The sequence below is a fragment of the Mustela nigripes genome, chromosome 5 (genome assembly GCF_022355385.1).
Source record: "Mustela nigripes isolate SB6536 chromosome 5, MUSNIG.SB6536, whole genome shotgun sequence".
Lineage (NCBI taxonomy): Eukaryota > Metazoa > Chordata > Mammalia > Carnivora > Mustelidae > Mustela > Mustela nigripes.
The window spans coordinates 17,284,517-17,309,565 of NC_081561.1; the positions used below are offsets into that span (position 1 = coordinate 17,284,517).

Genomic DNA, 25,049 nt, shown 5'->3' on the forward strand with positions numbered 1-25,049 from the left:
ATGAACCATGAGAGACTGTGGACTCTGAGAAACAAACTGAGTTTTGGAGGGCAGAGGGTAGGGGGTTGGGTGAGCCTGGTGGTGGGTATTAAGGAGGGCACGTATTGCATGGAGCACTGGGTGTGCTGCATCAACAATGAATCTTGGAACACTGAAAAAATAAATTAAAAAAAATAAAACTTTTGCTTAAAATCAAATTTGAATCTAAATCACTAGTTCTATATAGACAACTCTGAATACAGAAGCATATGCACTAGCCACTCTGGAAAGAGTAATATGGACAAGACATTAAGAAATACTACACCTGAAACTAATGTGACATTGTGTGTCAACTGTACTTTAATACTAAATATATATATATAATATATATACATACATATATGTATATACATACATACATTATATATATATATATATGTATGTATTTATTGTATCCTTGGAGTGCAAAACAGAGGATATATCAACCTCACTCTTAGAATCAAGACTGACTAAGATACAAGATACGAAAGTACATGACACGTTGGAGAGTCTCAGGATGTCTGCTCCTTGTGTCTACCAAGAAACACTTACTGAATGAGTGGTACCTCTCCCCAGGTAAACTGTTCCTAGAAGAGAGAGGTCAGGTCTCTTTTTCCCTCCTCAGCAAAATTCAGGTAAAATAAGACCATCATTCTGAATAAACAAGAATGATGCATCTATTATTTCCCAACATGCCCAACCTCCTGAGCTCTCCAGAGTCTGACTTCAGTGCACACTGCTCTAGCTTCATCTCTCAATGCTTTACTTCTGGACACATTACATAACCACAAACAAGTGGGTCTCTCCGAGGGAGAGTGTGTCTCTCCCTGGGCTTTCTTGCTCCCCATCTCTGTCCACATGTCCAACTTTCTATTCCCAAGGTCAATTTCAACCAGCATTTGTATCATTTCTCTCCAAAGCTTTCCCTCAGCGATAGGAATATTCTCTTTAGGAATCCTATATTAATAAATATCATTCGAATGGCATTTGGGTAGAAATTATTCTCTGGAACCTCAACAGCACTTAGTGTATTCTCAATTTATTGAACTGAATAAAGTAAAAGTGACAACATCAGACACTCCTGCTTTAAAATCTCAAAATATTTTGGAAAATTTTAGTAATTATAGCAAACTCATTATGTGGCATTACAAAGGAAAAATGCTGGAGGCACTCATGAGAGTTAACTAACATTTTGTTACTTAATCAAATGAAGAGTCAAGACTTGAATCTTTCATCAAGATACGTGGGAAAAAATAAGGTGGCTAAGTTTAAAAAAAAATTAAGAAAAGGCTAGTTTCCAAATTGTCATGGAATTTATTAAGATTCTGGCTTGTTATTTTTGAATCTGCTGTGAGTGGTTCAAACAGAACCATCCAGTATTATAGTAAGTTTTAATGCAAAACAGACAAAAGGGAAACACAAAAATTGACAACTGCCATTAATTTCAGATAGTACCTTGTACTATGATCTAATTTTGTAAAAGATTAGTAACAGAAAATTTTTAAAATTTGAAAAGGATTTTCTGTTATCTCTGATAACCATGAAGGTATAGAATCAGAGGAAGGACACAAGTACTTTTTGAAGGAAGGCAAAAAAAAATCTTGGGAGAAAAGGCTTACCTATCTTTTATAGGCAGCAGGGCTCTTGAAGGAGGGTCTCCAAAAAAGACGCCTGTCACAGAGCCAGAATCCTGTCCTCACAGCAGAAAGGTTGTACTGGGTGAACAGATGAACAAAATGAAAATTAGCTTAAAACACACTATTCTTTGAACAACTTGGCTGAGAAAACTCAAGACTGCCAAGAGTAAAGAATGTGCAAGGCTCATTATATCATAAAAGATATGAAAGCCAGTTAAAGTCTAAAAGATTCTATTATGATTATTCAACTTTGCCTTCCTGAAAAAGATTTTAATAATTGATACGGTTTTCTAAATCCTCTTCATCAAACCATGAGATGGGGGTGGAGGTGGGGGGACTCTTTTTTTTTTTTTTTTTAAAAGAAAATAATTAAGGACTAACGAAACTTTTTAATTTACCCTTCCACTACTGCCAAATAATTCCCTGAATGGTCCAAATATATGTTTACCAAAAAAGGTAACTAAAGTCTCTCTATCTGCCAAACATGGCAGGATGGCTCACTCAACGTCTTTCCTTGCCTTTCTCCACTGATGTAAGAAAGCTACCACCTGGATCTCCGCTTCCCCTGCAGCTAGAGGTAGAGGGGTGATAAAGTTCTGGCCAAGGCAACATACACGGAGATTGCTGGTAAAAGGTATCCCCTCTGGGGGAAAAAAAGCAAATACATTCCTAGAAGAAAGCCTTTGCTCTTCTCTATCAGGAGCAAGGATTCAAGGTCTAAAGGTAAAACCACCATCTTGTGATCAAGAGGTTAAGTGCCACACATGCAGACGGCGGCTCAGAAGCAAAGAGGATATTAAAATTCTTGATCCCTTTCTCGAGCTGATGTACTGGCCCCCAGATTGCCTGTCTATGGATTTCCTGTCAAAAAAGAAAAAAGAACTCCCGTTTTGGACATTACTAGTAAGGTTTTTAAGTATTTACAGTTGAAGACATTCCTGATACATATGAGCACATTCAGATAAATTTTAAATACCAAGTAATAATTCAGTTTGCGATATACTTTTCCAGGTGTAAGAGTGTTATAAAAATACTAACAAAACAGAAGGAGTATTGGAATAAAATTTTTAAAAACTAAGTATGCTTTTAAGGGTCTAAGAGATTATCAGAACTGTTTTCTCCAGGTGGGAAGCCACGCTTCCCATTCTGTACTCTCCAGTAGTTCTCTATGCGTAAGGTCTAACACCCGTGGTAAATGCCAAACCTAAGCATGGTTTAATCTCACTGGTTCATGTGAGCAATCTTCTCCTAAAGATGCTAATCTGGTATAGGAACCAGATGATTTTCAGAATAACTTTATAGGAAATACCTAAACGTGTCATTTTTCTATTCCTTCATTTTTTTTTTAATAAAGACTTTATTTATTTATTTGACAGACAGAGATCACAAGCAGGCAGAGAGGCAGGCAGAGAGAGATGGAGAAGCAGGCTCCCTGCTGAGCAGAGAGCCCGATGTGGGGCTCGATCCTAGGACCCTGCAATCACCACCCGAGCCAAAGGCAGAGGCTTTAACCCACTGAACCACCCAGGTGCCCCTATTCCCTCATTTTTAAGAAATTTCATCTACACTACAAATTTCCCAATTCTAAACTGCTCTCCTCCTCCTGCCCTAACTAAGCAAACATCCAAAAGCCAAGATGGTAAGTTTAAAACAACTCTTTAATAAAGTCACTCTTGGAAAGAAAGGGCTTCTTAAGAAAAGGAGGATTTGGGGTGCCTGGATGGCTCAGTGGATTAAAGCCTCTGCCTTTGGCTCGGGTCGTGAGCTCGGGGTCCTGGTATCAAGCCCCGCATCGGTCTCCCTGCTCACTGGGGGGCCTACTTCCCTTCCTCTCTCTCTGCCTATTTGTGATCTCTGTCAAATAAATAAATAAAATCTTTAAAAAAAAGGAGGATTTAAAACCACTGTGAACCACTCACTGCCTATTACAGAAATCCACGTACAGAGAACCTCCAACAAAATGGCTTAGCAATTACTGGCTAACAGGCTTCAATAGGACACATTTTCTTACAAAACACTTAAAAAAACCTGACAATTATTTTAACTACGTGGTTTCCAGTGACTTCAATCTTATATTTAAGAGATAATAAATTAACTTACAAATATCCTAGTCTTCCACAGCTACATCTGAAAATGAGCAGGTGAATGAGTAACACTCAACCTCACATAACTGCTCCATGGACAACTGTAACTCGAACTGGATTTCTGCTTCAGAGTCCTGACTTTAGCAACGGGACATAGATTATTTAGTCCAAAGCCCCCAGCTGACAGAGGAAATCAAAGACAGCATTTATCTACCCAACTTCATACATAGTTACTTACTCCAAGAATCTAAAAATAAAATAAGAATATATTAATGGGGGAGAGGCCTTCCCCCCCACACACAAAATTCAAGATTTTTTCTTTATTTGACAGAGCACAAGCAGGGAGAGCAGAAGGGGCAGAGGGAGAAGCAAGCTCCCTGCTGAACAAGGAGCCCGATGCAAGACTCGATCCTAGGACCCCAAGATCATGACCTGAGCTGAAGGCAGACACTTAACCCACTGAGCCACCCAGGTGCCCTGGGGCAGAAGTCTTTTATTTAAATGAAGGAAAAATCTGTCTCAGGAAATAAACAGAATAAGTAATATTAACTTAGTAATTTTCTATGATAAGAATCTACAAAAAAATTCTATCTACAGACAATTCACAACTTTTCCAATCAACCTGTAACTCTTTTGGCCTCTTAGAAAAAGAGGTCCATAGGGTGCGGGGGAGGGGCGGTCACTCAGTTAGGCAGCTGCCTTCAGCTCAGGTCATAATCCCAAGGTCCTGGGATCAAGGCCCACATCCGGGCTCTTTGCTTAGTGAGGAGCCCGCTTCTCCCTCTCCCTGCCCCTCCCCCTGCTTGTGCACTCACTTTCAGTATCTGTCAAATAAATAAAATCTTTTTTTTTTCTTTCTTTTTTTTAAGATTTTATTTATTTGACAGGCAAAGATTACAAGTAGACAGAGAGGCAGGCAGAGAGAGAGAGGAGGAAGCAGGCTCCCCGCCAAGCAGAGAGCCTGATGCGGGGCTCAATTCCAGGACTCTGGGATCATGACCTGAGCCGAAGGCAGAGGCTTTAACCCACTGAGCCACCCAGGCGCCCCAAACAAATAAATCTTTTAAAAAAAAAGTAAAAAGACGTCCTTTCATAGTAATAATAAAACATAATGCCGCCTGTGAAGTCCCTAACAAAGTTAACACTTAACTAAGTCCTCAAAAAAAATGGAAAAATAAGGGAAAACACAGTTACCATAGAAATACTGTTCCTCCTGTTAGTACTTACCATTCACAGGAACAGAATCAGAAATAAAGTGTTTTGTTTTGTTTTTTTAAGATTTTATTTATTTATTTGACAGAGAGAGAGTACAAGCAGGCAGAGGGAGAAGAAGCAGACTGTCCACTGAGCAGGGACCCACTGCCAGGACCCTACAATCATGACCTGAGCCAAAAGCAACCGCTTAACCGACTGAGGCACCCAGGCACCAGAGAAATAAAGTTTTTTGAGAATAGTCCTAAATCTGAGATAGCCTTTAGAGCCATGAATAATAGAATTATCAAGAAAAAAAAAAAAAAAAGAGTATTTCTCAGTCCAGATTTTACTAGATTGTATGTTAGGATGTCAGTACCAGTCCAAGGACAAAAACCAAAGAGGAGAATGGAGCGTTATGATACAGCATTTACGTTGTATGGCTTTATATGACTGTAAAAGTCTATTTGTGTTTTCTTTTTTTCCTACATGGATTTTCACCATTTGACCTGGGTTTCTAGCAAATGATCCTTTTTTATAGTCCCATAGAAAGGCTTTGATTTGTAAGTGGGACAGTTCCACCTGTGATCACTGTCCAGGAACCAATATAGTTACAAATCAGAGGTCATCTATATTACAAACTTCCAAGTAATTCTACTTAGAATAGGACAATCATCTGGGAAGTAAGAAAATGAGTATAAAACACCCTCACCTTTTAACCTGCACCTTAGCAACAACAGGAAGCCGAGGTTTAGGAATACTACATATGATAAAAGGTTATCTTAATACTATTAGTAATAGCAGCAGCTAATACACAGTACTTGTACCAAACACTGCTCTAAGTGGTTTAAACAAAGTCACTGAAATCAACCCTTTGAGGCTGGTCCTGTTATCAACCGCATATTACAGATGAGAAGCTGACATCTACAGTTTATAAGTAATCTGCCCAAAGTCACGCTACAAGGTACAGCTGGGATTTGTACCTAGAATAGTTTCCGAAGCCCATACCCATAATCACATTGCCTCTACAGAAAAATTAAACATTTATATTCTATGACAGCTTTTCATGCTTTAAATCTGCCTTTAAAAAGGTTTTAGGAAGCATAGTGAACACACATAGTAACAACCCAAAATCTGTTGAATGAGGATTATTACTGCAAAACTGCTATTATTACAGACTCACATATAAACAAACCTGTTTCCCTCCTGATGTCCTTAGAATCTATCCCATAAAAAACCTTAGAGCTGAGATTTCTCATCTTCCTTTGCTCCAAAAATATATTATGAAATACCTGCTAGACTTGTTAATACTCTTTTGTAAATTATTATGCATTTCATACTTAGCTTTATAGAAGCTAAGTCTTTTTTGTCTTTACAAAACTCTGACATTAAAATAATCATGGATTTTATGTACCTAAAAACAAATACACACACAGACAAAACCAGCGTTCATCCCATCTTTATTCCTTCTAACCCAGGAGTTACCAACTGGAGGTGAGCCTCCTGCCCCCACCCCCAAGGACATTTGGCAATGTCTGGAGACATTTCTGGTATTCACAACTGGAGATTCGGGGGGTTGTAGGGGAAGGTGCTATTGTCCTCTACTGGGGAAACATTCTATAAGGCACAAGACAGCCCTCCACAACAAAGAATCACCTTGGCTTAAAAGTCAGGTCAATTAATCAAGTCCCTAAATAAGACAAGGAAGATGACCCAATTTACATAGCAAGGTCTGACAACTGAAGGAGACACCAGAACAAAGTTAAAACAGGCTCTACCAAAACACTATTAATCATAGTAAGAAATCATCTGAGGACAGGCACCAACAAGAGGGTAAAGCTAACTTTTTAAATGGCTCAGTAGCTCTCCTCCTCCTGAACTTTCACTTGGGAAACTAAATATTCTCAAAATTTTACAGATATGCCCAAGTAAAAGAAAACGGCAGGCATTCCTAAGTGATACAAAACTTGCCCACCCATCAAATGAACTTCAAACACTGTTCTTCTCATTAAATAATCCCCAATGAGTTGAGAAAACCTTGCTTTTTTCCATAAAACAGAACAAAATGCCTCAAATCAATCATAAAATATTAACGTAAAAATATTCTCCAACAATCTGCTTCTGTGGGTTCCTATTCAGTACATACACTGCTCTCCTTTCCCATTTGCCTACTCTAATCTTCAAATCCAGCCAACCTCACTCCTCCAACTCCAAACTCTCGCATAACCATAAAACCAAAAGCTCCATTAAGAGAAAGAAAAGATCTATACTTAACTATTGTTGCGTCTTTGGAATTAAAAACAACCAATATGGTAGTAACAGTTTCTAGGCGGTTTCCTGGCTATACCTATCACATGACAGGAATATTTAACTCTCCCCATGGAAAGAAACGAGGGGAAAAAAAACCCCAAACACCCAACATTTTACCTCCTCTTCACTTTCTTTATCTTCATCCTCTGAAGACTCTTCTTTGTTTTTCTTTTCATCTTCATCACTGCTGGATTCATCTGACAGAATTTCAGGACATTTGGTTCGCTTAGCTTTCCTTGCCATTCCAGAACTGTTCCGTTCCTTTTTGTTGCCTTTGCTAGAACTTTTTTTAGATTTTGGCAATGGCTGTGTACAATAAAATAAAGATAACACCAAAGGGTGATTATATTTCCAAGTCAATCATTTTTGTTAGCTACTTATCAACTCAACCATTCTTGTTCCTGTCTCAAGAAGTATTTCCAAACTTAGCAGATTTACAGAGAACAATTCATCTTTGAAGTATCAAGCTGATCTTTTTGTCCACACTACCCTTTCATTTGTGTTCTAACACCTAGGTAAGACTCTTCACAAAAGCGGAAATACATACTCTGTTCTGACATGGGATTAGAAGCCCAAGTACACACTGTATTAATCTCAGTTATTTACACTTTATCAAGGCAATATTTTGAGTTAGACTTATAATTTATTTCATTGCTATAAGCATTAAAACTGTCAATGCCATCAGGGATATACAAATCAAAACCTCAATGAGATACCACCTTACACCAGTCAGAATGACAAGTCAGGAAACAGATGTTGGCAAGGATGTGGACAAAGGGGAAACCTCCTACACTGTTGCTGGGAATGCAAGCTGGTGCAACCACTCTGGAAAACAGTATGGAGGTTCCTCAAAAAGTTGAAAACAGAGTTACCCTATGACCCAGCAATTGCACTACTGGGTATTTACCCCAAGATACAAATGTAGTGATCCAAAGGGGCACACGCACCCGAATGTTTATAGCAGCAATGTCCTCAATAGCCAAACAATGAAAAGAACCCAAATGCCCATCAACAGATGAATGGATAAAGATGTGAGATCTATATATCTACATATAGATACACACACACACACACAAATACAATACATATATATACACACACACATGCACATATACACAATGGAATATTATACAACCATCAAAAATTGAAATCCTGCCATTTACAACCACATGAATGGAACTAGAGGGCATTATGCTAAGCCAAATAAGTCAATCAGAGAAAGATAATTATCATGTGATCTCACTGATATGAGGAATTTAAGAAACAAGACAGAGGATCATAGAGGGAGGGAAAAATGTAACAAGACAAAACCAGAGAGGGAGATAAATCATAAAAGACTATTAATCTTAGGAAACAAAAAGGGTTGCTGGAGGGGAGGGAGGTGGGAGGAATGGGGTGGCTGGGTGATGGACATTGGGGAGGGTATGTGCTATGGTGAGTGCTGTGAACTGTGTAAGACTGATGAATCACAGACCTGTATCCCTGAAAACAATAATATACTAGTTAATAAAAAACTAATTAATTAATAATCTCATTCAAAAAACCAAAAACCTATTAATGCCAGAGATTTTTGCTATAGGGGATCCTCCAATCAAAAGATTGCAAACATCCATAAAGGAAATAAAACCTCACTTTACACATCCTGAATTTATGAACTATATAGTTTATATTCATATTACTTCTGGGCTCTACTTTCAGTAATGTCATAATTATACTCTCATTGATGATTCTAAATATGCAATTAGTGTTGGGATGTTAATTATGAAGCTAATTAAGAACCACAAAATACATGTATTGCTTTTACTCTGATATTTAATTAAACCACGCGTATTTAAAAAGCAGAGATCACGCGATGAAACAATTTGATTATATCAACGGGCAAATTTAATTCTTAAGTGCTTTCTTAGGGGAGTATTTGCTAGCTTATGAAATTGAAAACCATAAAATAACCTTGTGTAAAAGATCTGAAAAGATTTACCCTGAGGAATTACAATTTCCAAAATAATAGGTATCTTGTTTTTATTTTGCCTTTATTATTTTCTATAATAAGCAGAAACAGTAAGGAAAATTTGGTAACATAACCTTGTGATATGCAACCATACAAATATTAGAAGTAACTTTAGGAAAAACCTCTCATGAAGCTAGCAGAATCACAAATTCTTTCTCTTCTAGAAAGTTTCAGTCTTAAAGGTCACTGTCCCCTGCACAAAAATTAAGAAACGGTGGCTGTTTTGTGTATGTGTTCTCAGGCTATGTATAATCCCCAAGACAGCCTCTAGCTACCCCCCCAAACCCCATCCTTCCTAAAGGCAGACTGGGCAAGAGTTAATGTAGGTCACTTCAGGAATTTTAAGTTAGTAGACCAGTGATATTTCTCAGAGGGTTTCTCTATAAGGGTCTATTAAAAAACTTCCTTGAATGTATATAGATATCCTTATTATGTGACCTGTTACTATTACCAACTAGTACCAGGAACTAAAACTATTTGTATAAATTCTTTGATCTTACTGGAGCAAAGGTGACTCACTGTCCAAACTATCATATGAAATCCAGGACTCAAACATATTAGAAAAATGCGGTATCCCTTACTATCTAAGTTCAGGAACCAGATACAGGTAGTAAGAATAAGATCTGTATATGGATTCAGTAGTAATATGATGGGTGCAGGATAATCTAAGCAGGAAGTGGAAGAATACGTTAAATCATTCAAGTAACCAATAAAAAAATACAACTTCCAAAAATAAGTGAGGAGCTTTAAAAAAAAGTAACAATACATAAATGTTTTAGAGCTTTCTTAGACTGGTTCTAAAAATAGTTGACTCTATTAACCAGAATCCAGTCTTAAAAGCATCATCCCTTTTTAGAAGCAAAATCTGAAAAAACAGAAAATCAAGGTAGAAGTACAAAAAAAGGATAGTAAAACAATGTTAATTCAATCATTTTATTATTTTGGAGAAAGAAATTAGTACTAAGAAGTTTACAGTTTTTCTTAAATGACAAAAAGGTACGGTAGTATAGAAAATAACTTGAGATCGATTATCATTAGATTGAGGATTAGTTCTCACAGAATCTTGCACAGAAAGTGGATGTGTAAGAGTTGGATTCCGTGGCGGGAGGGAGGATGGGGGATCCTGGTAGTGGGTATTAAGGAGGGCACATACTGCATGGAGCATGGGTTTGGTATATAAACAATGAATCTTGAACACTGAAATAATAAAATTAATTAAAAGTTTTAAAAAAAGAGTTGTATTACGTAAGGCTAAAAGAGTGGTTCTCAGAATATGGTTCATGCACCCTGGGGTTTCCCGAGGCCTTTTCAGAAGCCCACGAGGTAAAAACTATTTTCATAATAAAATCATGACATTATGTACTTTCTCTTTTCACTGTGTTGACATTTGTACTGACTACGCAAAGGCAAAGGTGACTGTAAAACTGCAGGCACCTTAGTACCAAAGGAGGCGGAGGCCGCCAACTGTGCTAACAGTCACTGTATTCCTCACAGCCACAAACTAGAAAGAAAAAAAAAAGGTGTTTCCTTTAAGAACGTCTTTGATGAAGCAGTAAATATTGTATTAACTTCCAACCTATAAGTGTCTTTATGCAATCTGTAACAAAATGGGAGGTACACATAGAATATGTTTGCTACACACTGAACTTCACTGGCTTTCTCAAGAAAAATCCCGTGCACAACTGAGCTGTGAGCTAAGCTAGCTACCTCTTCCATGAAACACCATTCGTAAAAGAACCGTCAAAGGATGCCTATTCAGACTTAGATCCTGAAATGACAGTGTTCAAAATAAAGAAGAACCTGTCACTGTAAGGAAAACAACGGATGGTATTTACTGCCAATGACAAATGTCAAAACTTCACATGGATTACTCACATCCATCACCATGAACTAACAGTCTCCCAATACCTAAAGATTCTTCTGATGAGATGATGGTTATATTAATGAATGACTTTTTGACAGTGTTTAGTGGAAATGTGCCCACATCTGGAAGATCCGCATAATTCAGAAAAACCAGTAAGTTCTAAATGGTGAATGCAATTACAAAATCATAGATAAAAAGCCCAAGAGTTCATTGACTTCATGTCAGAGACTACATTATAATGAACCTTCAATCAACTATTACTGTGGAGTTTTGGTACTGTATCAAAGGAGTAAATACATAACTATCTCCAGGTTTTAAAAATATTTCTTTTTCTAACTACTTACCTGTGAGAAGATGATTTCCTTTACATACTCTCAATAAAAAAAAAGTCACAAGTGCAATAGACTGAAATGCAGAAGCAAGTGAGAATAGCCAGACATGAACAGACTTGCAAAAATATATTCTTCTAATTTGGGGGGAAGTCTAGTTATTTTTCATATAAAATATTACTTGTGTTAACATGTAGTAGGCTTACCGTTAATTTTAAATTTTTTCGGTTTTTATTTATAATACAGTAAATATAAAAATAACACATATAAAAGCTTCTGGAGTCCTCATTAATTTTTAAAAGAGTAATCAGGTCCTATATCAACAATTTAAAAAAATCACTGAGGAAAAGAATATAAACATATCCCTCGTAACCTAAGCAACTTAATAATGTCTTCCGGAGAAATGGTATTCAATCGTCACATGAAATTGAAGTCTGGCATAGTAAAAACTTAGAAAAAGAGATAATCTCTCATCTTTAAGCCAATTCAAAACACTGAAACAAAAGATTTACCATGGCCCTTGGGTTTTCAGCTGCATGACAATTTACGAAAATATCCTTTATCAGTCTTTGAGCAGCTAATGACAGACTGGATCAGCAGCAGATAAAACCAAAGCCCCAGAGCTATTTTCTGATTCCTAATCTTTATGACTTCTCCCCTCACTGAAGGTATGCCCACGAACTCCTAGGTCCTCTAGATCTCTTCATAATTTCTTTACTTTCAAAATATGGAAGAATATTAAAAATATTTAATGACAAACTTCAAACACACTTCAACAGACATTTCAAGTCAGTCATGTCATTTGTTAAACAATTCGGGCAAACCTAATCTAAATTAAAGGAAGAATGGGGGAAAGTATAAGACCATTTTACTTCCCTATTCAGCTCCTGGGCTCTGCTGCTTCTGGAAACCCAATCCAAGAAACTTGTAAGGTCAGTTTGGGGTTTTTTTGTTTTTTTAATGTTCTATTTTCATAATCTTATTCCAGTGTCTAGAAATCATCCAGTTCTAATATATCCCCGTCTTATCTTTCCTGACCTAGCGGAAGGCTGCACACCCTCCCTGACCAATCCAACACCTCACCCTCAACTCAACCTGTTTCTGTTCTTCCAGTGCCTTCTAGATATATAACCCTGGAACTTTGTATTTCTGTCCATTTAACTTAATTTAGTGAATAATTATTTTTCTGAATCTTACACCTTTTTTATCTGATGAGAGGATATATCTGTGTGGCTTCTATGTTAGTCTATCATGAAATTGGCAGATATGTCAACAGAGTCATATTCTTTGAATGCAGAAGGAAATACTGAATATTGACAAGAAATGCTAACGAACTAAATTGTTCCATAAAAAAAGTAAGGAGAGACTATGAATACTTGATTTGTTACTGAAATTATAAAAATTGGTCCTCACCTTGCCAGAAGGCTTTGGATGCATTAAGAAATTCAAGATCCTCTTCACCAGTTCACTATTCACACCTGATCTCTCCAAATCAAGAACCTCGCAGATGCTCTTTAACATGGCATTTCTAAATCTAAAACAGAAAATGAAAGAAATCCAATTTATTATGCACCAAAGTTTATAAATATTCTCCACAACATAAAAGACAATAGCTAACAAAACTGGCTCAGGTACAAACATTAAAAAACATCCAATATTTCTCCAAATCTAAGAAGTACTTTCCTAATAATCTTGACTAATGTACAAAATACACCCAAATATGATCACTGATAAATTGAAAACACCGTTTACTAGCTAAGTTTTAAAGAGAGTAAAAAGAATAAATGAAGTTGGGGCATTTGGGTGGCTCAGTCAAGCATCTGACTCTTGAGCTCAGCTCAGGTCTCAATCTCAGGGCCAAAATTCAAGGCCCATTCTGGCCTCCACACTAGGCATGCAACCTACTTAAAAAAAAAGTCAATTCCCTAGGAAATAATGTAAAAGGTTTGCAGCACTATAAAATTCACAGATTTGACAACGCTTCCGGTTGGTGATTAAATACTACATTTTCCCCCTTAGCACTCCTACTATGACAACATTTTGATGAAGAAATGGGTAATCATCTTTTTTATTTAGAACTCTTTTTTTTTAAAAGATTTTATTTATTATTTTGACAGAGAGAGATCACAAGTAGGCAGAGAAGCAGGCAGAGAGAGAGAGAGGAGGAAGCAGGCTCCCCACTGAGCAGAGAGCCCGATGCGGGACTCGATCCCAGGACCCTGAAATCACGACCTGAGCCGAAGGCAGCGGCTTAACCCACTGAGCCACCCAGGCGCCCCTTATTTAGAACTCTTAAACTATAGGGGATTTAACAAACAAAAGCTCTTAATATAACATCTTGGCTTGCATTATGGTAAAGAACAGTGTTTCTATCAAATTATCTTCAAAATAGTTTAAATGGTACCTGTAAGTTCGCGGAACAGAGTGGCTGGCAGAGAACAAGAGTGGGGGAGATTTTTCACTATATTCCCCTTTGACTTTTTGGACTACATGAACAACTTGTGCATATAGTTCTTCTAAGAAGTAGAAACGTCATTACCTGTGAGTTTTTAATACTCCTAATAGTCACTATTGGAAAGTAATGAACATCCTAAGTTGATAGTTATGAAGAAAAGTCAGATCTTGGCACTTAAAGCAAAGAATTAGCAGTCTACTAAAAATGTCTAAATGGGGGCGCCTGGGTGGCTCAGTGGGTTAACGCCTCTGCCTTCAGCTCAGGTCATGATCTCAGGACCCTGGGATCAAGTCCCGCACCGTGCTCTCTGCTCAGCAGGAGCCTGTTTCTCCTTCTCTCTCTGCCTGCCTCTCTGCCTACTTGTGCGCGCTCTCTCTCTGTCAAATAAATAAATAAAATCTTAAAAAAAGGGGGGGGGGCCTGGGTGGCTCAGTGGTTTGGGCTGCTGCCTTCGGCTCGGGTCATGATCTCAGGGTCCTGGGATCGAGCCCCGCATCGGGCTCCCAGCTCCGCAGGAAGCCGGCTTCTCTCTCTCTCTCTCTCTCTCTCTCTCTCTGCCTACTTGTGATCTCTGTCTGTCAAATAAATAAATAAAATCTTTAAAAAAAAAAAAAAAGGTCTAAATGGTCATATTTAAACGATTAAAAAATAAACTTTTAACACATTGATCAAAACACAATACTTAAGAAAATAACTTACTTTTTCAACATTTCTTCCTTCTTTTTGTATTGGACACTTCCTTTTTCAAATGGAAAGCCACTGAACTGACCCACATTCTTCTTTAACGAGGACACCTGAAAATGTTTCCCTTATTATTAATGCTATTTATTACCCAGAGATGTACATAAGAAAAAAATTCAAAGCCAACATCTTTATTTTCGTATCTGTCTCCCACTTACAGCAGTGGTTTATTCAGCACTTCTTAATCACAACTGAAAACTATACTTGTTACTAAAGTATTAATGTTATAAAAAAGGCTTGTAAGTTTAATTCTTCAAAAATAACAGTTTCACTTTGAATGAATTTCCATCTGGGAATTTTTACTGGCAGTTATAAAACCACAACTAAATGTTATCTGACAACACTGGGGGATGTGGAAGGTTACTTCTTAGAAAAACTCCCTTTTCTTAAATAATGCAAGTCACTAGTAATATTTATTTCCCAAATCATTCAGTCATGGATTTTATTCTTTGACAAGAACAAAGGACCTCTAAAAGTTAATACCATTTAGCAGTAATAAGACCTGCATATATCAGACTGTAGTGAGGATGACATGAAATTATACCATGCTCCAGACATTTGATCCTAACTGCAAGCTTCACTTTGCCCATGCATAACCCAAAGCAAAGTTTCCTCAATTATACAAAATACTGAAGTTGTGTGTACAATGTAATTTGGTAAATGATATAATGATTTGTTCTGACAAATTCCCTGACAAAAAATTACCACCTAAATTTACCAGATATCTGCTCAAAATGAGATAAATTTATACTGTATCATTTATTCTGAATAGCTAGATATATCCAAAAAAATAAATTTAATACATTTAAAGATCACTAAAAATCACCACTATTTGGATTTCACATTTTGAAATTTCATTTGGCATAAAAATAACTATAGTACAAAGCCTGATATTACAATCCTACTGCTAATATCTAACTATATATTCTACAATAAATCATTTAATAAGTATGTGTCTCGGGCGCCTGGGTGGCTCAGTGGTTAAGCCGCTGCCTTCGGCTCAGGTCATGATCTCAGGGTCCTGGGATCGAGTCCCGCATCGGGCTCTCTGCTCAGCGGGGAGCCTGCTTCCTCCTCTCTCTCTCTGCCTGCCTCTCTGACTACTTGTGATTTCTCTCTGTCAAATAAAAAAAAAAAAAAAAAAAAAAGTATGTGTCTCAGCTTGTTCACTAGTATGGTACAGAAACTGAACTAGCTGATTGCTGAAGTCCTTTCCAGAACTAAGATTATGCTTCTTTTCATAAATATGTTACTAGGTTAAAGATATAAAAAAGGTCTTAACTGTGCCTGGTCTGTTGTAAAGCAGTTTATGTAGATTTCTAAGTTCATCTGTTTTCTTTTTACTCAGGAAGAAATGTATCCTTTCAATTTCACAAAGTTTCTGTCCCTTTCCTAGAAAAAAAGAAAAAAACACTGTAATAATTAAATACCCTTTATATGTTAATACATTTACAAAGTCATTTTCATCACAATTATTTACACACAGCTTTTGCTAAATAGGGAAAACTAAATAAAATTATACATATAATATGTAACTACTTAGTCAACACTAAAAACTAAGCACCGCTAACCATCATTTTGTACATTCAGGCAGTTTTACCATAAAATGAAAAGAACAAACTTACCTTGTGCAATGGTAAATGGCTCTCTCTGTAAGGAAGAGACTTGCATGGTCAATCTCTCTACTTTTTTCTTTTCCCTCTTGCCTTCCACGATGAGACTTTTTTCTAGAAATTAATTTAATACTTCTTAAATAGCTAAAAGCTTAAAAAACATGTTAACACTATGGATAAACATGTAGCAAAACCCTGCAGAAACCTCTAATACCTTACTCTTCTTCTAACCAAGACTCTGAGAAGCAAATGATGAAAGAAAGTTGAAAATACTTAATGATAAGTTAATAGCATCGCCAAGTTTTTTTTAGAGTAGTAGTTTTTTTTTAATTTGATAGAGAGAGATCACAAGTAGGCAGAGAGGCAGGCAGAGAGAGAGAGGAAGCAGGCTCCCCGCTGAGCAGAGAGCCCGATGTGGGGCTCGATCCCAGGACCCTGAGATCATGACCTGAGCTGAAGGCAGAGGCTTAAACCACTGAGCCACCCAGGCGCCCCAGAGCAGTATTTTACTTACCTGGCAACCTCACCAGGGATTCAGTTTAAAAAAGAAAAAATCACAAAGCAAACAAAGTTTTATTGCACTTAACAGCTGTTGCCAATGAAAGTCTAGTGACTGCAAAATCACCACAGCCCTCACTAAGCCTACTTTTTGATTAGATCTAATTCTATTGATTGTGATTTAGTTTATGGTACCTCATCAAACAGCAAGTTTAGACAGAGATTAAAACAACTTCAAAAATATACAAAGAAAAGCAGTAATTCAGTAAGCAGATGAAAGAAAAGCACCTTAGCTAAGGCAGAGCAGCCTGAAATTGCTATAAATAGGGTAAAATTCTACAAGTTTACATTTACTGCAATCGACGGGGTGGACGTCACTTTGTAGTTCAGTAAATGTTTATAACAACGGCCATAAATCATTCTAAAAAAGTTAAACTATTTATAGTACAGACTGCTTTTATTAAAAAAGACTAGAAAATAAAGAACATATACTTTAAAACTTAAAACACTGAGCTTAAATTTCCAAAACGATTTAACTACTGAGATAAATTCAGATAAAAAAAGAGGACACTATCACTGAAGGTCCATTCATTCAACTGAATTCTTGTTTTGTGTATAGCTTCACTAGATACTAAAGGGGAGATGAACAGATGGTTAAGACACTGAAAAACTCTTGAAAGAGATCACGTCCACTGGTAGTGATGAGATACAAACATACTCCAAGCAGATGATAGAACACTAAAGGAAATCTACACATAAAAGTTCGTTGACTTGAAGAGAGTAATTATTTTTGGATTAAGGAAAAAGGATCAAAACACTGGAGTTGGCTTTGAAGGATAGGTAAGATTTGGAGATGTAAGGATTTGCACAGAAAGAATTAGGAAGGATAAAGGGATTCCGGCAGGTATATTCCGGCAATGGTGTGCAGAGTGAAGAAAATGCACTCTACCACAAACCGTGTTATCATGCTACTTCCTTTCCCTGAGTGATTTAAACCATCTGCTCACCTCTGATTACCATCCATAAGCTAATGACTTTCCTGATCCCTCTCTAGTCAGGAGTTTCAAATCAGCTATCAGGGGCAACAACTGGACAGCTCCACTTCTTGTCCTATAGGTACCTAATGCAGTAGGCTCAAAACAGAAGTCATACTCATCTCCAAACCCGCTCACCTTTGTGAGCTCTATCTTTCAGAAAACAGTAATATTGTCAATTCAGCTCCTGAAGACAGAAACCTGAAAGTCATCTTTTCTAGCTCCTCCCCCACCCAAGTCAAGTCAACCCCACAGACTACACTGCCTTGTTTCTGCGATGCCTCAGCTGCAGAATTTTCAGGGCTAACCAGGATAAAAACCTTTACAATTTTAGTTGTTCCACAAACACCTCAAGTGAGGGAATAGAACCATAAGCAATTAGAACACGTACAGAATTGCCTGGGGGCAATTGGGGTGGGGGATCACAACTTCAGCTACCATCAGTTCCCCAAACATTGCTGTAGCTTCCATTTGTGGTATTTTTACCTGATTTCTATAATTTTCCCTGACACACAGGAATGCATCATCTAAGTGGTATCATCACAACCCTATCTTTAAAAAGGAACTTAAAAACAAAAAATTGGGAGGAAAAAAACGCCTGGAGGAAAATTTTGGACTAGTAGTTGAGATCCTGCAGCCAATTTTCAGTTACTGCATTATGAATAATTTGGAAGTAAATTTGTGTATTTTTCCTAAGCATTTCTGTACTTAAAGTGTGGAAGTGCTCCTTTCTCAGAACTCCTACCGCTTTAAACAAACCATGTCATCTCAACCCAGATTGCACTCAGAAGGTGCTGACCCCGGGCGCCTTTGGACTTAAAAGAAACTGACAGCTGAACCCGGGTCTAGGGAAAAAAAACAAAAAACAACAAAAAAAAAACTTCCAACTTCTTCCTAAGTCTGGCTGAGCTGGAGCCACCTGCGAAACAAACCTAGACTGGGCTAACATCATCAGAGAATTCTAAGAACCGTGATCTGCATTTTTTAAGTGGCTGCAGACGTTTTCGGAAGCTGACCCGGCCCCACGCGCGCCGGGGGAAAGCGCTGCTGTACCACCCCCGAATTCTGCCGGGGTCTTCATGCCTCCAGGTAAATACTGGTTAATACAGCGCTTCCGCCGCTCCAAAACTGAGACAGCTTTCGGAACTCTCAGAGCTCACCGCTTTCACATTTAACTACTTTCTCAAGCAGCGACAGCTTTCACTGGTGCTTCCCCGCGCAAGTCAACTCCCCCGAGCCTTTGAGAAGGGCCCCTGCGGACGTCCCGCAGAGACACCGAAGTTGTCCAAGGACTTCCAGGACTAGCAGAATCACGTCTTTAGGTCTTCGCGTGGTTTTCCAGGAACCACCTCGCCATAACGTCCAAAGACCAGACCCACACCTGTACTTACACGAGCAAAAGGTGGAAATTAAAAGACGGCTGCCCTGGCGACTGCAGAAGCTAGCGGTTTTAAAAAAAGCAGATCTGAAACTCAGAAACGTCCTGTCGCGGGGGAAGGCGCTGCGAGCCCGCACCGGGGCCAGGAGTCCACCGCGCTCCCAGACACGCAGGAACGACGCTGACACGTCCTGTCCTACCACCCGGAACCCCCCGAGTGAAGGCTCCGCTGCTGCACCACCCCAAACGGGGATACAGCTCGCAAACATTCTCGCTAGAGATCCCTCCGATTTGGCGTCTCCGGGCGCAAAGAAAAAAAAAAAGAAAAGGGGGGGGCAGGAGGGTTTTCTGTGAAATCCATCACCAGCGACCCGACTTTCTCCCACCTTTTTCTTCCTCCTCCTCCTCCTCTTCCTCCTCCTCCTCCTCGTCGTCCTCGTCCTCCTCTTCACTTTCCTCTCTCTGGCCGGGCATTTCGGGTTCTTTCTCGGACGCGGGCTGGGCGGGGGTTCCCTCTCCCTCTGCAGCTGGGCCCGAGGAGGACATGCTGTGGACCTGCGGGCGGCCAGGAAGCCACACGTCTCGGTCCCCTCGCTCCCCGCGGCAAGGAACCGGGCGGCCGCCGCGACCCGCCCGACGCTTCCCGGCCCCGGAACGCCGCGGGCCGCGGGCACCCCGACCTCAAAGTTGCCTCCTCCCGCGCCCGGGACAGCCGCGCTCACTCCCCAGGGGCGACTTCCCTGCGGCTCCGGGCATTCCCGAGGCGGGAAACCGCGGGCGCCGCGCCGCCCCTCCCTCCGCCCGGCCCGCGCCGCCCCCCGCCCGCTCGCCCGCGCCGCCGCCGCCGCCGGCCGCCCCGCGTCCCCTCCCCCGCCCCAGGCCGCCGTCCAAATGGCCGCGGCGGTGCAGGCGGGCGGGCCCGCGGCGCCCTCTCGGCCTCCCCCGCCCCGACGCAGCCCTCACCGCGGGTGCCGGCCGCCGCGGGCCTGGCGCGCGAAGGCACGAAGAGGCTTCGGGAGGCGGCGGCGAGCGCCGAGGAGGAGGCGCACGGGCCGCTCTCTGGCGTGACGCTCGCGCCGCGCTCTCGGCTCCTCCGAATCAACAAGATTTTCAAAATGGCGGTTCGGGAAGGAAAGCGGGAATGCGGCGGCCAATCAGGGCCGCGAGCTGGGAGTTGGCGCGCGCGGGTGGGGGAGGCGGGGCTGCCCGGCGCCTCCGCGGGGAGCCGGGGCCGGGGCGCGGCCGCGCGGGGTCGCCCGGGCCGGGGGCGGAGGGGCGGCGCGCCCCGGGGCCGCCGGGGCTTCGGGGCCTGGCTCGGGGGATCTCTGCTGCGGAAGCGTGCGGGCCGCGTCCGGGGCGGCAGGCCGGCCTGACTGGGCTGATCGCGAGAACGCTAGGGGGCCTGCCTGGGTATTGTCTCCTCGGTTCCTTCCCGGAAAAGGGGGGCAGCCTGGCCCGGGAGGGGGCGGGCGGCTGGTGGCAGAGAAGTTTCTATCCCAGGAAGTCGCTACCTACAGTGTGTCACCGAGCTTGAGAGCAATGACTAGATGGGTGGTCTCCTATAGGTTCCAGAGACCGTGCTGGGGGTGAGTCCTGAAACTGCCGTATTTCTCAGGACCCCGTGGATTGTAAGTTGCACCGAAAGGAAGAAGAGCCTACGACGTTGAGGGTTCACGTCACCAAAGACGAATCTATGTCCGGACCTGTCAATATAGGGGGAGATGTGTGTGCGCGCGCGATTTCCAGGCCTGTAAATGCGGAGGTGTGCGAGAAAGCAATCATAGAGGAAATACGGTACTGCCCGGTCCAGACTTGTAAGCGTGGGGGGCGTGTGTGTGTGAGTGTGATAATAGAGGAAGCACGGTGTTGCCCAGCCCAGACCTGTGAATGTAGATGTGTGTGCGTGTGTGTGAGAGAGAGATAATAGAGGTAGTATGATATTGCCAGTCCAGACCCGTGACTGTGGGGCGATAGTAGAGTAAATACGGCAATGCCCAATCCAGACCCTTAAGTGTAGGGGTGTGTGAGAGAGATAATAGAGGAAACACGGTATTGCCCGGTTCAGACCCGTAACGGTGGGGGAGATCGTACAATAAATACGGTATTGCCCAGTCCAGACCCTTCTCCCGGAGTTCTAGGCCAGCTGCGCAGATACCTTTTAAACTCAACATTTCAAAACCGGAACGCAGTATTTTCGCTTCTCAATAGCTCCCTCTTTCTGTGTGTGATTCCCTTGCTTTCTTTTCCCTACTCCTCAACCACTGTAAGCCAATCCTGTCTTCTCTACCCTCAAATTTCATATCAATTTCCCCACTGTTCTGATGCCACTCAAATCCTGTCCGTGCACCCTTTTGCTTGGATTTGGAAGCAGCCTCTCACCGGCCAGGTGGCTTCCACATTGCCACCCCCATCCCCTGCTACAGGCACAGCAGCCAAGGTGATTTTTTTTTTTTTTAAGTTATCAGATTGGGTACTCTTGCTTAAAACCCTCCAGTGGTTTCTCTTCATACTTGGAATAAAATTAAAAATATTTACAGTTCATGGGGTAACCGGGTGTCTCAGTGGTAAGTCTCTGCCTTCTGCTCAGGTCATGATTCCAGGGTCCTGGGATTGAGCTCCACATCCAGCCCTCAGGGGTTTCTGCTCAGCAGGGAACCTGCTTCCCTTCCTCTCTCTCTCTCTCTCTCTCTCTCTCTGCCTGCTTGTGATCTCTGTCAAAAAAAAAAAAAAAAATCTTAAAAAAAAATTTATGGTTCATAAAGTCCTATGCAATCCAGTTGTTGACAGTCTCACCTCTTTGACACCTGTGGCTGTTGTGGCCACACAAGCCTTTGATGTTCCCCCAGAAAGCCAGGTTCATTCCCACCTTTGAGCTTTTTGCTTTTTTTTTTTCCTGCCAGGACCACTTTTCCCTCAGAATCTTCAAAGGATTTGCACTTTCACATCATTTAGCTTTATGCCTAGGTGCTTCTGCTACCTCCATAATACCATCACTAGTCCCTTCCTATCCTTTTAAATTCATTCATGCGTTCATTCAAAAGTGGTTGCTGAGCACCTACCTCCCCCTCATCACTAGGAGCTAGAGATCAGAACTATGTCTCTGCAATCTTCAAGCTTGCATTCTGGTCAAAACAATGAACAAACAAGTGAAAATGCTGAATGATGAATTGTGATTAAAAATAAAACAGGTTAAAGGAGATAGGAAGTAACCAGTAGGGGAGATGGGATCTTATTTTACGTATTTGGTAACTGTTAATACGATGACATTCGGAAAGAGACCATAAATAAATAAGAACACTGGAGGAAGACTGGATAAATTCTAAAGAATTCTTTTAAGTATTGAATGTGGGGTATTAGAGGCAGAGAGGAGTCAGCAATGACTTTTGGTTTTTGGTTTAATAACCAGAAGAACCAAGTAGCTAGTTACTAAAGGATGAGAAAGACCTTAAGAGTCGTGGATGGGAGGGAAGGGCTTCTTTGTTCTTTGGGGGTGGGGAATGGAAAGGGGAATCAATGGTTTTGTTTTGGACGGACTAGGTTTGAGATTCCTATTAATCTAAGTGGAGAATCAGAATAGCTAGTTGAATGTGAGAGTCTGGCATTCAGGGGAAGAAGCCCTAGTCAAGACATAAATTTAGCAGTTGTCAACGTGTAAATGGTATTTAAAGCCCTGAGTCTGGAAGAGATTATTAACAGTGAATATTGGTACAGATGAGGAGAAGGTCCCAATTATACAGTGGAGCTCTCCGGTGTTTAGAGGTTCAGGAGAGGAAGAAGAACCAGCAAAGGAGATGAGAGGGAGTTACTGTAGCCAGAGATGCGGGAGGAGAATCTTGGGTTGTGTGACTTGTGTCTCAGAAGGCAAATGATGAAGAAGTGTCTAAAAGGGAGAGAGCGATCACTTGGGTCAGAAGCTGCCAAAAGGCCAGGCAGGGTGAGAAGTGAGAATTGCCCATTAGACGTAACAAGGCTGAGTTACCAGCGGCACTGACAACAGCTGTTTCTGGGGAGGTGGCACGCGGAAGGTGCCAGGAGTGGGGTTCTAGTGAGACAGGTAGGCAAGGAATGGATTCAGACACTGTCCAGGAATTCTGCCGTTAAGCGGAGCAGAGAAATGGGAAGTAGCTCAAAAGGAGTTTGGTGTTGAAGAAGGAAGGTATTACCAAATGTTTATGTGATGATGGGAATGAATCAGTAGAGAGTGGAAAGTTCGTGCTGAAAGAGAGGGAGGGGCCGGTCTCTGTAAGTGGATGTGGAAGCCGAAGTTAGGGTGCCAGTTAGTTATGGGGGACCAAAACCTGTGAAAGGAAGGGGGAGATGCAAGGTTGGGCAGAGGAAGAGGCCAAACTGCGGCAGACCTGACAAAGCCTTAGCGCATCCCATGGGGAGCTCTGGAGTGTGCGCTGCTCTTCATAGTGTGCTTCCTCGTTGGGCTTTTATAACGCCGCTTTGCTCAGTCACTGCATGCAAGCTGCCCCACGAAAGGCATGACTTGAGGCAAAGTGACTCCATGGCTACGGCAGACCCCGGGGCGGGGGCGGGGGGGGGCGCTCTGCAACTTGGTGGCAGGCCTTTCCTTGAAGGGAGATCTGGGTGGCCCATCTCCGTGTCTACCACAGATAAGAGGAGACAGGTTCTGGTACACAGAGTAGGGGTTGTCCTTAGATGGGACAGTGGGCAGTTTCTACACAGTAACAAGAGGGAAGGTAGAGCATATGGGTACTGACTCTGGGTGGAGATTGGCACAAGTAGTGGAGTTTTAGAAGTTCTTATTCCTTGTTCATAGCAGCAATGTCCAAGATAGCCAAACAATGGAAAGAGCCTAGATGTCCATCAACAGATGAATGGATAAAGAAGATTGGTATATATATACAATGGAATACTATGCAGCCATCAAAAGAAATGAAATCGTGCCATTTGCAACGACATTCGTGGAACTAGAGGATATTATGCTGAGCGAAATAAGTCAATTGGAGAAAGACAACTATCATATGATCTCCCTGATATGAGGAAGTTGAGAGGCAACGTGGGGAGCTTGGGGGGTAGGAAAAGAATAAATGAAACAAGATGGGATCAGGAGGGAGACAAACTATAAGAGACTCTTAACCTCACAAAACAAACTGAGGTTTGCCAGGGGGAAGGGTGTAGGGAGAGGGTGGTGGGGTTATGGACATTGGGGAGGGTATGTGCTATGGTGAGTGCTGTGAAATGTGTAGGCCTGACGATTCACAGACCTGTACCCCTGAGGCTAATAATACATTATACGTTAATAAAAAAATAAAAAAAAGAAGTTCTCATTCTTTTAAGTTTCTCAGTGAAATCAGGAGCCAGATCACCATGAGTGTGGGAGAAGACTGTTGGAGCTTTCAGGAGAGGCTAGTCATGTCGGAGAATGGGAAGCATGGATTAGGGAAGGTAGTATGGTTACCAGCTTACTTCAAGGTGGACCCAGTGAGATGGGTGGCCATGAGATCAAAGGAAGGACTAGTTAGGATTAAGGCTTTTGTCCAGCTGCATTCCTCTACTTGTGAGTAGCTCTGAAGATGGCAAAGATTTGGGTTTAACCAGGTTGGGATTTTACCAGCCAAGTACGAAGACAGGAAAGAAGGGAAATGAGGTGAAGAAATGGACAGGACACTGAATGTAATGATGGAGGGTGGAATCTGAGCTGAGCAGGGAGGAAAATAAGGCAACGAGAGACTTGGTGAAAATGCGGCAAGATCCAGAATTTCACTACTTGGGATTCCTGGGTGGCTCAGTCGGTTAAGTGTCTGCCTTTGGCTCAGGTCATGATCCCAGGACACTGGGATCGAGTCCCGCATTGGAGTCTGCTTCTGCTTCTGCCTTCTGCTCCCCCTGCTTGTGCTCTCTCTCTCTCTCTCTGACAAA

General features: G+C 41.3%; 1 protein-coding gene and 1 long non-coding RNA gene across 3 annotated transcripts in view; one reads left to right on the forward strand and one right to left on the reverse strand.

Annotated features, from left to right (window-relative positions):
• DEK (DEK proto-oncogene) overlaps positions 1–20,329 on the reverse strand; it is a 34,454-nt gene extending 14,125 nt beyond the window's left edge. Inside the window, exons 1-7 of one of the 2 annotated variants that reach the window (XM_059399516.1) lie at positions 20,124–20,329; positions 19,547–19,715; positions 16,263–16,364; positions 15,920–16,029; positions 14,596–14,690; positions 12,855–12,975; positions 7,358–7,546 (exon numbers count right to left, since the gene is read on the reverse strand). In XM_059399516.1, the coding sequence (XP_059255499.1) occupies positions 7,358–7,546; positions 12,855–12,975; positions 14,596–14,690; positions 15,920–16,029; positions 16,263–16,364; positions 19,547–19,706 (777 nt within the window). In that variant the 5' untranslated portion in view covers positions 19,707–19,715; positions 20,124–20,329. Of the gene's footprint in view, positions 1–7,357; positions 7,547–12,854; positions 12,976–14,595; positions 14,691–15,919; positions 16,030–16,262; positions 16,365–19,546; positions 19,964–20,123 lie in introns of those variants that run through there. The other variant, XM_059399517.1, reaches the window with a different exon arrangement.
• Positions 20,330–20,421: 92 nt separating this feature from the next.
• On the forward strand, positions 20,422–24,432 carry LOC132017631 (uncharacterized). Its single transcript, XR_009404346.1, has 3 exons — positions 20,422–20,570; positions 20,776–20,954; positions 23,947–24,432. It is a non-coding gene; the product is annotated as an uncharacterized LOC132017631 (long non-coding RNA).
• The last annotated feature ends 617 nt before the right edge of the window (positions 24,433–25,049 follow it).